The sequence below is a fragment of the Pyricularia oryzae genome, chromosome 4 (assembly GCF_000002495.2).
Source record: "Pyricularia oryzae 70-15 chromosome 4, whole genome shotgun sequence".
Classification (NCBI taxonomy): Eukaryota; Fungi; Ascomycota; class Sordariomycetes; order Magnaporthales; family Pyriculariaceae; genus Pyricularia; species Pyricularia oryzae.
The window spans coordinates 3,366,195-3,381,144 of record NC_017851.1 but is presented as its reverse complement, the minus strand read 5'-3'; the positions used below and the strand labels follow the sequence as shown (position 1 = coordinate 3,381,144).

Below are 14,950 nucleotides of genomic sequence, written 5' to 3'. Positions count from 1 at the left end.
ATCTTACTAACACGTACCTAGACCATCTGTCAGAATTGAGGCCTCGTTTGTTACCCAAGGGAAAGAGAAAAATGCGCTGGCTGCCAAGAAGCGATATCAATCAGCTGATGTGGCTAGTGTGCTAAAGCTCAAAGTTTAGCCCTTGCGCTTTGGCTGCACTGAAGTCCTTAGTCGCGCGGTAGAGCCAAATTCAACCCCGTTTGGCTGTGCATATTGGACGTAGAACTGGGCTGAAGAACACCGTTCATCTACTGTAAAGTAAGGATAAGCCTCGGGCTTTTGATATACGTGTGGCTCAAGCTCTTTTCATCTGATTCTGAATCTGGGGCTCTTATATTAAATTACCTTACGTTATAAACATTTGGTTTGCTGGGTGTTTTGTGATGCACGTGGTAGTATCCATGTTTGCTGCCGATCAGGTACATGTCCAACGGTCAGCAATTGGGTAGCTATGAGTCATGTTGACTGCCCTCATAATGTAGGTACAACCTTGGCAATGTCTCTATATTCTAAGATACCACACGTGACACAAGGTAGGTAAGCAAGTAATGGGTTGGAAGTTGATGAGGTCAATATACCATTGCTCAAAGTCTTTGCAATTTGTATTTGGGCTTGGCATGGCTTGCTCTGTTAGGGAGGTAAGGTATGTTTTGTCGGACTGTGATCTTCTTTTTCGCTGGAGGCAGGAACGTTGCACCAAGAATCATAAATCTTCCTCGCCGAGTCACCTTCAGCTAGCTACCTTGCCGACCCACTATGTATCCAGGTAGATGCCGTAAAGTACCTTCTGCCTACCTAATAGTAGCAGTGAAACATTGAGTTTTATCGTCGCCAAGTAAAACTTGATGCATCGATCAAGACCGTGGCTACCAAGACCTTCCAATCGCCGAAGCACCTACGGTGTTACACCCTCTTTGGCAACCTCGAGATGCCGTCTAAACAGATACCTTTCGTCAACAGGACCCCGCAGCCTTCATCCATCAACAGTATTCTTCGCCAAAATTCTCGCAAAAGAATATTCGTTCACCCTTTAAAATGGACAAGTCAACACCTCGATCTTCTTGGAATCGTCTTTGTCGATACTGTCAAGGGAGAAGAGGATTTAGCTCTTGACCAGGCAACATGTTTGCCATGCAGCGTCTAGAGGCCACAGTGCAGCAAACCAAGGATCTCATTTGAGGAGTTCGAGATGATTAATGATCCAGATAAGTCTCGGGTCGTTGACCCCATTCCCTGCAAAGGACTTTTCAATCAGGCTCGAGACAGAACCCTGATACGCGCACTTCGAAAGAACTGCGTGAGAAGATTTGGTTTCGGCTCTGCGATCTACCGTGCAGATGGATCATCATCGGCAAGGCAAGGCACATGAGTGGATCCTTTGCTTGGTAGACTTCAACTAATCAGTCTCGTGCTTTGTATTTCCAGGCTACCACTCAAGCTGTACTTTGCGGGACGTGTTGTCAGCATCTTGGGTAGGTGTACCTGTGTTTCCTTGAGTAGGATCCCTGAGGACAGTCCTGAAGATCCAGTTCTTGGGACCTGCAACAAATTCAAGGGTGTGCTCAGGTGTAGCAAGCCTCAAAGTCACGACGGGGAAATCTCAGAATCGATATGCAGTTCCGATTTTGGGTCTCTGGGGCAGACAAACATCTATGTGGCCTTCATGGACTTGGACTGCCTCCGGTTCGACCGATCCCGGCTCCATAGACCACCGCCGCATAGAGATGACCCCCCTCGTTAGGAGAGATGGAGAAAGCTCTTCCAGCAATATCTGCCCCGTAACCCATTACAAGACCCATATATTGCAGCTGTGCTCATCGCGCTTGGACAGGAGGCCTATGGACGCCTGGGTCAGTCTATATCGCCGTTCTCAGTGTTTGTGATTGCGTACAAACTGGGAGAAGAGGACGGCAAGTACTGTCACCTATTTTCGGCAGATGTTTCGGCCGAGTTCCTCGACAAATTTGCTCGACCCAATGAAACGCCGGTCGACTGTTCGATGGAGATCCAGTACACTCGAGTCAGCATGGAGCCGGAAAACACATTTTCGAAGCGTCTTTCAGTGGCTATCTGGGAGGGAAGATTGAAAAAGGAGGAAATTCTCGGTTATGTCTGGAGAAGGGACCAGGCGATCGACTCACAAGAATCGAGCTGGGCTAGCCCGAATGGAGGGTTGGCTGTGAAGGAAGAAGATTCTTGAGAAGGGGACCGGTTGATCAAAGCATGGTCACCGAATATCAAGACTAAAAGAAGTTTTTAGCGAGTCTTCTAGAAAGGTTAACAAGCGAACTCTTGAAGCAGTCTTGGTGGTACCTTTGGAAGCCGTCACCATCCTTGGAGAACAATGACCCGGTCGGTGATCTGGCGGCGAGGTCCTGGACGCTGGCCCTGGCGCCACTCGATGATATGCCATTTTGCCCAGACACAGACGAGAGCTGTCATTATAGCGCCGACAAAGTAAAGTATCATCATAGCAGCCTGCTCATTCCGACTGAGGCGATTCCAGGCCGCGACAATCCAGACATTGGATGATGGTTCGGAGTGATCAGCCATTGTTATGGCGGTGTGCGTTTGGCTGGTCGTGGTTTGGTTGTGGGCAGTGAGAGAGCGCCGTTTCCTGTCCCAGGACTGATGCTGCAGTGGAAACCAGTGGCAAACCAAAGGAATTTCGGGGGCAGAGTAGAGCGGCGCCGATTTGTGCAATGCTTTACAAAGCCCAGTTTGCAGTTGGGGGTTTGCTTTGCGGCCTATCTCAGCATGCACCAACCAAACAATGTCAGTTTCCCGTCACCTACAAACACGCACGCGGCGGCTATGCCAGGTGGAAGCGCGACAGGAATTGTGAGCCTGTATGATCGAATGGGGACACACGTTGTAAGAGAATCCATTGTCACCGAATATTACAAAAGACATGGCTCCTTTCCGTCTGACTAGTGCTCTAGGTCGAGCAGACTTTCGGATTGAAAACAAGAAGCACTTCCTCACCTCGGTCTATCATTTCTCTCTAACGAATTCTGAAGCCTCTCTTTTGGCAACAAAGCAGGCTTTCGCAGTCAGCAATGATTGGCTCGTAGCTGTCAGCATCATGATCAGCTGCAGGCATCCCAAGAGTTCTGACAAAAACCAAGAAGAAGAAAGGAACTACGGGCCTCCGTCAACTATAATAATGACACCACTCACATTTCGGATTTACGACTCGCGGTATATGACAGGACATCTGCAAGTCTTGCATTGAAGTTCATCTGGTCTAGGCAATGACAAGGCTGTGCTCGCCGTCGCATCCTTATTCGTCGGTACTTGTGAGGCTAATTTCTACTAAAACAGACACTCCCACAATATAAACAAATGGTCTCGGAGCAGAAGATCACAAGGACATCTTTTACACTTATCCCCCGGGCCCTTTCGACAGCTTTGGGAATCATAACCAGAACTTCGACCGAAGCAAAGGGCAATGGACTTCATTGCTGGGTAACGATTCGGCGGGGGGGGGGGGGGGGGTTTTCAGGCGACGGCCATCACTGTCATGAAAGACGGCATCCTCATTCCCGATAAGGGGTCATTCGTCAGGTTAGGTACAGTTTCTGAGGAATCTCTGTTGGCGGTTTGGGAATCCCGCCATAACCCGAGCTATTGGGAAAAGCATCTGCTCGAGAGCAACGTTTCGCGACTTTCTTGACATCTTTTACGAACTCCTTGGCGAGGATGATGATCGAAAAAAAGAGAAGAAAAAAAAAACTCTGGTTCAACTCATTTCCTATGGTCATAGCCTCGAGCGACGCAAGTATCAGACAAAAGCGACAGAACTCAACATTATCAAATTCAAATCCTCTCCCTTCAGACGACCTCACTGCTTCAAATACGCATCCAGCTCCTTCTCAGTCCAATCCCACAGTTTCTCGGCCGCTTCCGTGTCTTTTGACTTTTCTGAGCCCTTGCCCAGAAGGCCGACTGGCCAATAGAACTCGCCACTTATGACTTTCTCGTTTGTGGATGCCCACAGCTGATTTTTGGCACCCTCCGCTGGAGTCTTAAAAAACAGGGCGCCGGCAATCGGCGCAACATATGGTACAATCCATGGGTAGGTTTCCTTAAGACCTCGTGTCAAGTTGGTGTTGACAACTCCCGGGTGTACAGATACGGCCTTAATGCTGGGATATTTACGCGCAAGCATTTGCGCATGATAGATGTTGGCCAATTTGGAGACGCCATAACGAGTGTGCGAAGCCACGTCCTCCATGGGAGATTTGTACCGCGACAAATCATCAAAAGCATTGGTTGGCGCCAGGCCTTCGCCGGCCGACGAAAGATTGACGATACGCACGTCAACCTTACCGCCCTGGGCCGTCTTTTCCAGCACCGGAAGCAGCAGGCGGGTAAGAAGCGCGTGGCCCATGTGGTTAGTGCCGAATTGCTCTTCGTAACCCTCCTTGGTCGTGGTGGCGGGCGTCATCATTATTCCCGCGTTATTGAGCAGGATGTGAAGCTCGTCCGTTTTCGAGTTGACCGTCTCGGCCGCCTTGCGAATGCTGTCGAAGGAGCTTAGGTCAAGCGGCAGGAACGACACCACTGACGCCTTATCGGTCCCGAGCTCCCAGGAGACGCTTTCAATCGCCTTGCGGGCCTTTTCCTCATTGCGTGCCGCGAGGAATATGTGCTTTGGGTTGTGCCTGGCCAGCTCGAGGACGGAGGATTGCCCGAGGCCAATATTGCCACCGGTGACGAGAATGACTTTGCCGGAGAGGTCCGGAATGTCCTTGGTGGGATTGAACTTGGTCTCAAAGAAACCAAACATTTTGCCGATTTTCAGGTACGTATTGTTTTTTTTTTTTTTTTTTTTTTTTTTTTCGTTTCTCCTTTTTGGGTGAAGACACAAATCTTTTGGTCGCGATAGAGTGAAGCTGCTACAGTTGTTTATGCAAAAGAGAAGATGAAGAAAGTCGGGTAAACCGGTTTCAGTTCAAATATTGAGAAAAGAAGAAAAAAAAAAGTCTACCCGAAAACGCGTTCGCAATACATCTCAAGATTCTTAACGAAATCTTTCATCTCCCTTCTACCGAGGCTCCCACAAGCGTGGAGACTATGTTTTGACGTTAATAGGAGGACCTATCGGATGAATTCCTCGAGGGCGGTCAGGTAGGTGCAAACGGGGTTTAGACTAGAACTAAAGCAAATTTCCGCTTAAACCCATGCGCGTCGGGTCCGACCTGGCCCTGCGAAACCGGTAACCCCTGAGTCGGCCTGTCAACTTTTGAACAGCTTTTGGGCGTGAGCCTTTCCTTGGGGGCTGGAGAAATGTCTTGATATATTGCGATAGTGATGTTGCATGTGGTGTCATTATCTTAATTCCGGGATCCACCTTTCCCGCAACCGGTCGCTCATGTCTTTTGCTTTAGGTTTCGTAGTTCAGAATAAACATGGGGCGAATCATTAATAGACAGGCTTGCGTCGATCGATTGGTGTCTGGCCCATATCTCCGAGCGAGGGACGAGGGTGCGGAAAGATCGAGATACCGAAGAGCGCGGGTTTCGGAATACCCCGTGAATTAGAACGTGATAGGCCTGGCATCTAACATCTATTAATACTTGTCTTTTTTTGGATAGGAAAAAGGGGAGGCTCTTGGCTGATTTTCTTCTTCTTTTTTTTTTTTTTTTTTTTTACTATTTCTCTTCTTGAAAAGCAAGTCTACCATGCTCATCACCCACCCGTGCGCAGTTGGTGTGAAAAGCGTTTCACAACATCACGACCACACGATGGTGCATTTGTGTCTATTTATTGTTCGGACCAAGAAGCCCATATGCAAACCCCCGGATTCTATCAAACTTTAGGCTAGGCAGCTAGACTAGACTGTTCACAAATGGTATCGCCTCCGAAGCGCGTCGTCTGTCTCAAATGTGCATATGGTGGCGCTTTACCTCGAATCAGTTCTCAACTTCTCCTCACTTGGTCTCGTCCAGGCGAGTGACTTTTTCTCAGAGCCGTGTCGGCTTTAATTGGGAGTAAGTACATATGTCAACACCTCCCGTGGAAGTTGTAAGAACATGACCTGCGATATCAAGTGGTCTACGTACATCAGATCATCACATTGAATTGAAAGGAATACCCCTGAGCGGATGGAAAGACATCACACAACCTTGGCAATTATAGTTTATCCATGGAAAAGTCCAAGATTCAGACGGTCAAATGCATTCGGAGACTGAAGGGCGGTATTTTACAGTATTTTCGAGCGATCATCGCTAGAACAAGGGGTATATACAGAATTCTACCAAACACGGTCCATGGCCAAAACTCATCAGTTGCCAACATAACAACATAAGATGGCCATAAATAGTCATAATTTTTTTTTGTTACACAACCATCGCACGATGCTTCTTATCTTGCACCTCATCATGTATGCTGCTCATCTCAAAGGACTCGGAGTCGACGTCAAAGTCCCTCCTTGTCGGGATGGACTTTGAGTTCTCCAGCCCCGCCGTACTGCTCGAGTCCTCCATGGGTCGTTCGACCGTGCAATGCGCGCTCGACCCAAACTGCGGCGGCTGGGCCTTGTTGAGGATTCCCGCCCTCGACCGGTTCTGGTGCAATGATGCGTTTGCCTGGCGGCCGGCCGACTTTTGTTCGCCGGTGCCCTTCCCGTTCTGGAAGTAGCCCCGCGAAGAGGCAATGTCGCGGAACAGCACCCGGAGCACCGGGATCGATGCTGCTATCACGGTGATGGCGACCTCGACAGTGCCCCAGATGACCAGGGGTACTCCGTCGTCTGATTTTTTGGTTTCAAATAGTCAGAAACAATGTGGCTGTGGTGGACAAAGGGCGCGCGGGAGATGGTGGCACACTCACATGTAAAGTCGTGGGAGGCCATTCTGGGAAGGAAGGAGCACTTGATGAATGCGCAAATGGCGGCAAATACTCCCATGCTCATGGCCAATGCGATGCCAAACTTTTCTCTTGTCTTCATTTGCAGCTTGAGGATGATGGTCCATGGCAGGAGGGCCAGAGCCAGATCTGAGATGCCAGAATAACCTGGAGGCAAACATGGACTTGTCAGAATCGCATGGATATGTAACCGATGACATGTGAAGCCCTCCTCCTCCTTCTTCCTCTTCTTCTTGTTTTTTTTATAAACTTACTGCCGCTGAATATGCCGAATATCACATCGAGCTGTCTATCCCAGCAATAGCCCTCTATCATCGGCTGCCAAGCCTTTCTCAACGGCTTGCAGTTGACCCACATGAGCAAGGCGCCGACGCCCATCAAGGTGTTCATGCTGAAGATGAGGAAATAAATCACGATCTTGACGCGCTTGCCCGCGATCCTCAGCAGCGTCAAGGCAAAGGACGTCTTGCTCCAAGCCGCCGAGGTGATGGCCAGCGTGGTGCAGATGAGTCCGATCAGAGCCTGAGCGTCGACGTTCTCGAAGGGCACATCCCAGGCGTGCTTGCCGTATCCCAGTTTCACGACGTATGTGGTGAGCGAGGCGTCGACAAGGAGCAGGAGCCACGCGGCGATCAGGAAGATGTCATCCCAGAAGACCTGGAGCCTCTTCCACTGGCGGCAGTACAGACGGAGGCCTAGGAAGATGCCAGACAGCGGTATGAAGGTCCATATCACAGCGAGCACCAGCCCGCCGCGGTCGTCGTGCGGTAGTAGGGACGGGTCGATTCCGCCACCGGGTGGTCCGCCGGGGGGACCTGCGCCGGGTTGACCCCCCGTCGTCTGCCGGACGGATACATGTGTGGCGAGGAACGAGTATAGAGAAGCCATTTTCTTTTCGACGTCGGAATCGGCTTCTTGCTTGGGCGATCACGTCAAGTTCGGTCCGCCACCCAAGAGACCCCGTCGAGGAACGAGTACCATGGACCGGAAGACGGTGGTGATGATGTGCAGAAAACGCGGTTTTGGTGCAAGGCAGACGGGCACAGAGAGTGGACGGGGTTCAAAAAGTAAATCTGAGCCAAGAGTGACAGGGCATCGTGCTGGCAACCTTATGTATATCATTGCAAGGGGACACTCTCTTTTTTTTTTTTTTTTTTTTTTTTTTTTTGCAGGTCCCGATCGTCCGATGGTTATTGGTCCATGGGGCCAGACATGTAGCAGGGAAAGGAAGCCATTATGGCGAAGAAAATATTGACAACCCTGAGCCTGTCAAGCCCACCTACCGGCTTGCGACCTTGCCAGATTCAACTTCCCCAGGGCTCACCACAACATTCTGATGTCGACACAAGTGGGGGTTTGCAGTACTAAGACGCCACCTCTATCTGTCTTGGTAGGATACGAGTGCTAGGTAGCACGTAGTCAAGGTAGTATAGTGGTCAAGGTTAACTTGGAATAAAATGGGCCAGGGGCTTAAGAGATGAAAGAGGGCTAAATCCTACCATGACCTCGAGTCAAGAACCCTGTGTATGCAAAGTGGTCAGTGAGAGGGGCAGCACTGTCTATCACGAAGGATTAGGGATGGGATGCGGAAACACGCAATGCCCTTAGAGTATCAGACCCCAAACCAGAACGATACTCCGCCCATAGGAGACAAGATACCCGTCTCTACGTGTAGAATTAGAGATGAGGAAAGCGATCTACCTGGTTGTTCTTTGTTACGGCTGCACCTGACCGGTTGGTTTTACGCCGGATCGCTACCGGTATACAGAGCGGAACCAATTCTGATGGCTGCTGACAACCGATATTGCCGTACCTTGCATATAATACAAGCTTAGCAGAGCTTGATCCCCGAAATTTATTGTTACAGAATATGTTGCGCATCGCTGATATGCCTTGTTTTCGGGCAGGTCCTTTTGTTCTTTCCACTGTCCCCAGTGCATTTATTCCTTGTTAGGCAAGGGACCGAACTACCCCGCAACCTCTCAATGCTGCTTTTGCTCAGCGCCCCATCCGCGCGCATAGTGGGTTCGCTGCAGTGCACCACGAATGCAAAACTGGGCCCACCGGACTGCCACAGCGAGCACATTAGCGTTCAAGGTTCTATCTCTCAGAAGTTTATACCCCAAGGTGACAAACAACCAGCACATCATAGCGGTTGCATCACATACTGATCAGACTATGTATTCATGAATTGATAGGTGCCCGCCTACCAGCAACACTTGCTCGGAGACAATGTTCCGATTCACAAGGATTTGTGTCACGGACGACAAATATCACCTGCAAACTTTGACCTACTGCAGGGACTCTAAAATCTGAGCTATCCGAACTAGGAAAAATTGTCGTCGAGATGTGCTTACCAACAAGACATTCTCCAACCAGTGAATTTGGATTAAACTTTCCATGACCCAGATAATTTTCTTTGCGTAAATTCTATAGATTCAAGCTGTCAGGCCACCCAAGTTTATCACCTAAAAAAAAACTGCCGCCGCAAAGTAAGGTAGATAGAAAGCAGTGGCGTAGAAATATCAAATCGTGGCAACTGGTTAGAGTCGGCGTTGGAACAGCTCACTGATGAGACAGCGATAGATACCTAACTGCAATAATAATGGACGAAGTAATCGACGCGGACCAGCAGCGGCTACAGTCTTTGGCCGATGATTTGATCAAATTGATAACAACAAAATTACTGCTGATTCTACGACATACTTTGTAGTTCGCAGCCCAGTTGTCAAAAGTACAGGTATCCATTGTTTTGATGCGTGAAGGGTCCCTTGAATTCCAGGCGCATTTCAGACGAATACCGTGTGTGTGTGTGTGTGTGTGTTTTGCATGTTTCAAGTCGGCATTTATTGCGGCAATCGCATCGCTGTTTTATAAGATGTGTACCCAGTATAAGCCGGGCAGTACGTGAGTCACGACGTGTATTGTGATGAACGAGTGAATAGATAAGGTAGGTACCTACCTACTACCTAGCTACCTAAGGTAGTCAATCATGTCAAAGGTTCTAGTCCCCTACCGAGGTCAACACATACTTAATTTAATTGCATTCTGCGCGGGGTCTTATGAGGGAAAGGGGACAGCCGGGTGTCGAGATGAAGTTGGTGTGAATGAAAGGGAAAAAAGAAAAAAAAAGAAAAAGAAAAAGAGACTAGATAGGCAAATAGTGGCGAAATTACTGCCGTAGAGGCCAGGCAGCCAAGCCGCTTCCTGCAAGCTTTCGCATCTCCAAGTGCAACATTTATACTGAAGTACAATTCCCAAGTACGAAGACATTGCCAGGGCCTTACTAACCACTTTGTTCACCGATGTGGACTGGTGGACTGGTGGACTGTCGCCCTCGGATGAGCATTTCGGCTCTTATATCGAACCTTCCTTAACCGTTGGCATTGACTCGCAGGACACGGTATAGGACTTGACCATCCTGGAATAGATTTTGGGTTGACACATATTACCGGCTCGCTATATACTACTTATATCTAGATGTATACATACTACTCTTTTATCAGAGACCCTGCCTGACCAAGAGATTTACAAGGAAATTAACAGTCCACTTTGAAACCAGAAAGCAGATGGAACTAGTCCTGCTACCTACCCCTCTGGTTCTCCGGTGTCATTGACGACCCAACTTTTCACTCTGCCCGATGTTTGGGTGGGTGGGTGGCTTATTGGCTTCAAGACAGCCTTACAATCCTAGCACCCCTCAGCCGCCACTTTCTAACGACGTAGCACTGGATTATATTCGGCGAGGATTGTCGAATTTGGAATATATTCCATCGGTCAAAGGGCTCCCAGTGCCTCGATTCGGCGGTGCGCTTACCAGTGAATCTTAAACATAACCGAGTATAACACATGGCGAGGCGAATGACACGGAAAACTTAATATGTTTTTTTTTTCTTTGGTTTTTTTTTGGCCGCCAATAATTCATTTCTCAACACCTTGACATGGAGTATTTACTGGGGCGTAGGTTAGGAAGCTTGGCAGGCTAAAAAAAAGGCAAATTTACACAAGTCATGAACCAGAACAACGAACGCTGCCCGGTATCGAAGATCCGTTCTTTGTTATGCTCCCTCACGCACGGGCTTCAAAACTGACTCGTTTGGCATACGCAGTCGGTTCTTCTTCCTGAGCCCCCGCATACGAAGTAGGTACTGTGCAACCGTTCATTGCTACCTCAACAAGGTTATCGTCCGCATCACCTTTTGACATCTCCGAGCGAGCGGGGGTTGGGCTTAGAAAACATCCAGATGTTGAAAAAGAGTTTTCCACAAAAAAAAAAAAGAAAAGGAACATGGTACAGTAGGTAGGTACGTTGGAAGCAGAGTCAGGCGTCTGCCTCATATGGCTGGGGAGCGGCAGTTTAACAACGTTCATGACTTTGTTAAGTAGGTATTTACTATGTAAATACTACTGCAAAGGTATACAGGGCTCTCCCCAGAGAACATCGCACCAAAAGAACATATATGGCGACATGGGGAATGTTCGTAAAATGGTGGTTCTAGCTACGTAGTTCATGACTAGTTCTAAGTGTTTACCGCGACCGCGCTGGCCGTCCCTTGAAGCAGCAGAGCCCTTCCCTTGTGCAACATACCGGCGTTCTCAAACATGGTCTTGTTCCTCTCCTCCGCGCCATTCACGCAAAGATCTGTCATGAACGCAGCAAGCTCCTCCCTGCCAATCACCCAGTTTTCTCCAAGCACCCAGCTGAGCATCGATGTCGCGATTGAATCCTTGGGGAACACGCCTCCTGGCCGTACGATGAGCGCCTGCCATACATGTGCATGTTCCTGCGCGAATGCCAGCGACTCCGTCTCGGTCACGCCCTTGATTTTTTTTTCGATTGGTTAGCTGGGCATCAACTTGGTCTCCTAAAGGAAAACCTTTTTATACCAAGTAATTCTACAAACGAAGACCACGGAGGAAGCGATATATTGGGGCGGGGGCCGCTAGTGTCGGTTATGGTCTCGCCTACCTTGAGCTTTCTCGCTGCCGGAAAAACACAGAAATCTTTGTTCGGCGGGTCTCGTTCAAGAAATAATTTCTTGTTTTGATCCCTCTCTACAAACGCCCCGCTCAGGTAGATGAATCGGAACTTTTGTCTCATTGTCTTTCCGATTTGAACCTCGGCAGCCCGGTGCTCGGACTCAAGGACATCGGCCATGGCGGTCATAAAGGCCAGTGGGAATTCCAGATTGACGGTGGCGTTGCCTTCTGACCCGCCTAGCGCCCTATTTTTTTTGTTTTTGTTTTTGAACGTTTCCGTCAGTTGCGAGGATTGCTTCAGCATGAGAGAAAAGCCCTCTAGAGGCATAGGAACAAGAGGAGGTTGAGAGCCCTGCTTACCAGATCATGCCGGCCGCGTCACTGTGGGACTGGAGCATCTCCCGGGGCCAAATCTTGAAGTCTTGCATGACGACAGAGGTGAGCTTGGGATGACTAGATACAGCCTCTGGCAGGCTCCGGCGTGTTATGGCAACGACGCTGGTGATGTCGGGATGGGCCAGGCAGTGTCGAAAAATTTCACTGCCTATCGTCCCCGTCGCGCCTGTAATTAAAACCTTCATTGTTCTTGTTCTGACTGATAAGTCGACTAGGTAATTGTGGGTGAATTGGCGCGGCGTTGTTTCGGCTCCCCGTTGGTGTGGTCTGGATCATCAACAGTTGACAAGATCACTGCAATGCCTGAGCTTGTGTCCCAATGAGGTGTTGTCACGAATTTCAACCACATTTTAATCAAGTTTGCAGCTCAAAATCGTGCTTACTATATAGCGATGGGATTAGTGATATCTCGGAACGGTATTCATGACCCCTGCGCGCATTTGGCTGTCGCCTAGAGTCTAGTGCGAATAGATGGCCCAAACCGTTGCGCCAAGATAGCCCAATGATGGTGGTTGCTTAGGTACCCGGGATCCCGGAGTCGGATCGAGCTAAGCGGAGCCTTGCATCTTCAGGGGCTAAACCCGAACAGGGTAACCAAGCAAGAACAAAAAAAACCAAAAAAAAACCCGCGGGGTTCAGATACTTGACGGCATATTGAATATTATACGATATGCATCTCATCTATTGCACCCGTCTTACAATTTTACAGAAAAAAGGCATCTTCAAAGTGTCATTACATTATCAACAACCACAATACTAAACGATGCTGCCACCAACTTAACCTCATCGCACGCACTCACGATTCATCATTCCCTTCTTTCTGCCCTACTCCTTGCTCTCGCCCTCGCCATCATCTTTCTTGCTGTCATCCTTGCTGTCACCCTCCTTTTCCTCATCCTTCTTATCGTCATCCGACTTCTTATCTTTGGACTCGGTCTTCTTGCCATCTTTACCCTTCTTCTCCTGGCTCTTCTTCTTTTCCTCTTCCTTCTTCTTCCTCTCAGCTTCCTCCTTCTCCTTCTTCAACCTCTCCTTCTCCTCTGCTTCTAACCTCTTCCACTCTGCCTCCGGCATCTCCCGAGTGAGGTCTCCCTCCTTGACTCCGCTGATGTTTTGCGCCGCACCCTTGTTGCCGCCGTCATCCAGGAGCCTTGCGCGCCACAGCAAGCTGACAAAGATGGCCGACCCGACCACAAAGGTCAGGACGAACCGGTAGGTGCCGTACCACGGTGGTGCCCACCCGCGAGTGGCGGCCTTGGCGTCGGCAAAATAGAGGGCGCTGAACGCAGCGAACTGTCCGATCAGTGCGTACTCGACTGGGAGTAGGAGCGTGGGCCAGGCGAGCATTGGTGCCACGACGCCCATGCCATACCGGAACTTGGTGCGTTGGGGGTGCGGTGCCTTCTCTGCATATTCAAGACCCTATGTTACATACCTATGTTAACTACCAATCCGGAGTTTTCTCAAACGTTGGGCGGAGAGCTTCCAAACAGCTACACACTTACCCAGTGAATGGCACCAAGGAATGAAATTATGACGGCGCCATAGCCCAGCTGGATGTGCTCGAGAAGCTGGAAATAGTATGCGGCATTCTCGTGACTGAACATGATGCTGTTGAGCAGGCTACTTGACGTCGGCCACTGGGTGCTGAGATTCCAACTGAGGAATACAGTGGAGAGCGAGGTGCCTAGGTATGGCAGGGTACCGGCAAGACCGAGCTTGTAGGAAAGGGGAGGGACGCCTGAAAGGTTGAATGTGTCTTTGACAGTTTCCTGGCGAACGCGACAGTGTTAGCCTACGGCGCAGACGATAGAATCAAGAATGGGCAGGATTGTGAACATACAATATCTGCGCCGAGGCCCTTCTTCAAAGCGTCCTGGCCCTCTTCGGCACCCTCTCCAATTTGTCGTCGCCTTGGTTCGAGGACATGGCGCACACTCGACTCCGAACTCACTCCATCTGGATTGGGCTGCAGCTTCTCTTGCGCAACCTTGCGATCGTGCTCCGGGTCGACGCCTACCACCTTTTTTGCGTATTCCTCCTCTGAGTCGGTCGGCTTCTTTGTCGAGTACTGCAGCCTGGCCGCTCGGTAGACTAGAGGACGGCCAAAAGAAGGACTGGGAGCCTTGGGCCTCACTTCTAGAGCCGAGTTCCGCCCAATTGAAAACTTGGAGGCTTTCACAGACTCAATTGCCCTTGTCGAAAAGGACAGTAGCGGCCTGGCTCCTCGCAGCATTTTCAGGGGTAGGATTAAGCTGTACCGAGAATACAGAACAATGGGCTCGAAGAACTGGTCGTCTGGAGGTTGTAGTGTTTGTCGCTGGCCAAAATGCAATACGAATGAAAACAGTACCACAGATTATGTACAATTGCTAACTAGGTGAGTTCTGATGGAAAAAAGCCTTCGTAGCCCAGATCAAAGAGCAGCAGCAGGCTGGTTTAAACCAATGCAGTGCGGAGCTGTGTGGAAGCGATAGCGACGTTTACTTTACGCAATGCAGCCTCGGGCATTTTTCCAACAAGCTTCCACAAACCCGCAAACCCGTTTTCATAACTTGATTCTCAGCTCCAGAATGGAATCCAATCGCATACCTACCTTGCCTTTTCCTGTAGCTTAGCTCACAAGTAGCGCAAGCTGTGCGCGTGCGATATGACGTCAATCACTTATTGACTTTCCACGCGCCAAAGCTCCTGCGTCGAC

At 49.6% G+C, this 14,950-nt stretch overlaps 7 protein-coding genes across 7 annotated transcripts; 1 reads left to right on the top strand and 6 right to left on the bottom strand.

Annotated features, from left to right (window-relative positions):
• Positions 1-451: 451 nt before the first annotated feature.
• On the top strand, positions 452-2,200 carry MGG_06533 (uncharacterized protein; the record flags this gene model as incomplete). The annotated part of the gene is made up of 4 exons (XM_003716963.1): positions 452-478; positions 591-643; positions 1,426-1,472; positions 1,809-2,200. 4 exons carry the CDS (start codon positions 452-454, stop codon positions 2,198-2,200), a joined length of 519 nt encoding a protein of 172 aa, XP_003717011.1.
• Positions 2,201-3,512: 1,312 nt separating this feature from the next.
• Positions 3,513-5,407, bottom strand: MGG_06534 (retinol dehydrogenase 12). Its single transcript, XM_003716962.1, has one exon. It carries the CDS (start codon positions 4,790-4,792, stop codon positions 3,845-3,847), a length of 948 nt encoding a protein of 315 aa, XP_003717010.1. The 5' UTR covers positions 4,793-5,407; the 3' UTR covers positions 3,513-3,844.
• A 904-nt stretch (positions 5,408-6,311) lies between these two features.
• On the bottom strand, positions 6,312-7,871 carry MGG_06535 (uncharacterized protein). Its single transcript, XM_003716961.1, has 3 exons — positions 7,128-7,871; positions 6,838-7,020; positions 6,312-6,757 (listed from the first exon to the last, which is right to left on the bottom strand). The coding sequence occupies exons 1-3, from the start codon at positions 7,759-7,761 to the stop codon at positions 6,345-6,347; spliced, it is 1,230 nt and encodes a 409-aa protein (XP_003717009.1). The 5' UTR covers positions 7,762-7,871; the 3' UTR covers positions 6,312-6,344.
• Positions 7,872-8,384: 513 nt separating this feature from the next.
• MGG_17172 (uncharacterized protein) lies at positions 8,385-8,754 on the bottom strand (the record flags this gene model as incomplete). The annotated part of the gene is made up of 2 exons (XM_003716960.1): positions 8,385-8,393; positions 8,575-8,754. The coding sequence occupies 2 exons, from the start codon at positions 8,752-8,754 to the stop codon at positions 8,385-8,387; spliced, it is 189 nt and encodes a 62-aa protein (XP_003717008.1).
• A 101-nt stretch (positions 8,755-8,855) lies between these two features.
• Positions 8,856-9,621, bottom strand: MGG_17171 (uncharacterized protein; the record flags this gene model as incomplete). Its single annotated transcript, XM_003716959.1, has 3 exons — positions 8,856-8,941; positions 9,231-9,303; positions 9,580-9,621. 3 exons carry the CDS (start codon positions 9,619-9,621, stop codon positions 8,856-8,858), a joined length of 201 nt encoding a protein of 66 aa, XP_003717007.1.
• A 1,672-nt stretch (positions 9,622-11,293) lies between these two features.
• Positions 11,294-12,850, bottom strand: MGG_17170 (uncharacterized protein). The gene is made up of 3 exons (XM_003716958.1): positions 12,214-12,850; positions 11,843-12,098; positions 11,294-11,693 (listed from the first exon to the last, which is right to left on the bottom strand). The coding sequence occupies exons 1-3, from the start codon at positions 12,432-12,434 to the stop codon at positions 11,394-11,396; spliced, it is 777 nt and encodes a 258-aa protein (XP_003717006.1). The 5' UTR covers positions 12,435-12,850; the 3' UTR covers positions 11,294-11,393.
• Positions 12,838-14,839, bottom strand: MGG_17169 (uncharacterized protein). The gene is made up of 3 exons (XM_003716957.1): positions 14,093-14,839; positions 13,755-14,021; positions 12,838-13,671 (listed from the first exon to the last, which is right to left on the bottom strand). Exons 1-3 carry the CDS (start codon positions 14,483-14,485, stop codon positions 13,075-13,077), a joined length of 1,257 nt encoding a protein of 418 aa, XP_003717005.1. The 5' UTR covers positions 14,486-14,839; the 3' UTR covers positions 12,838-13,074.
• Positions 14,840-14,950: the final 111 nt, after the last annotated feature.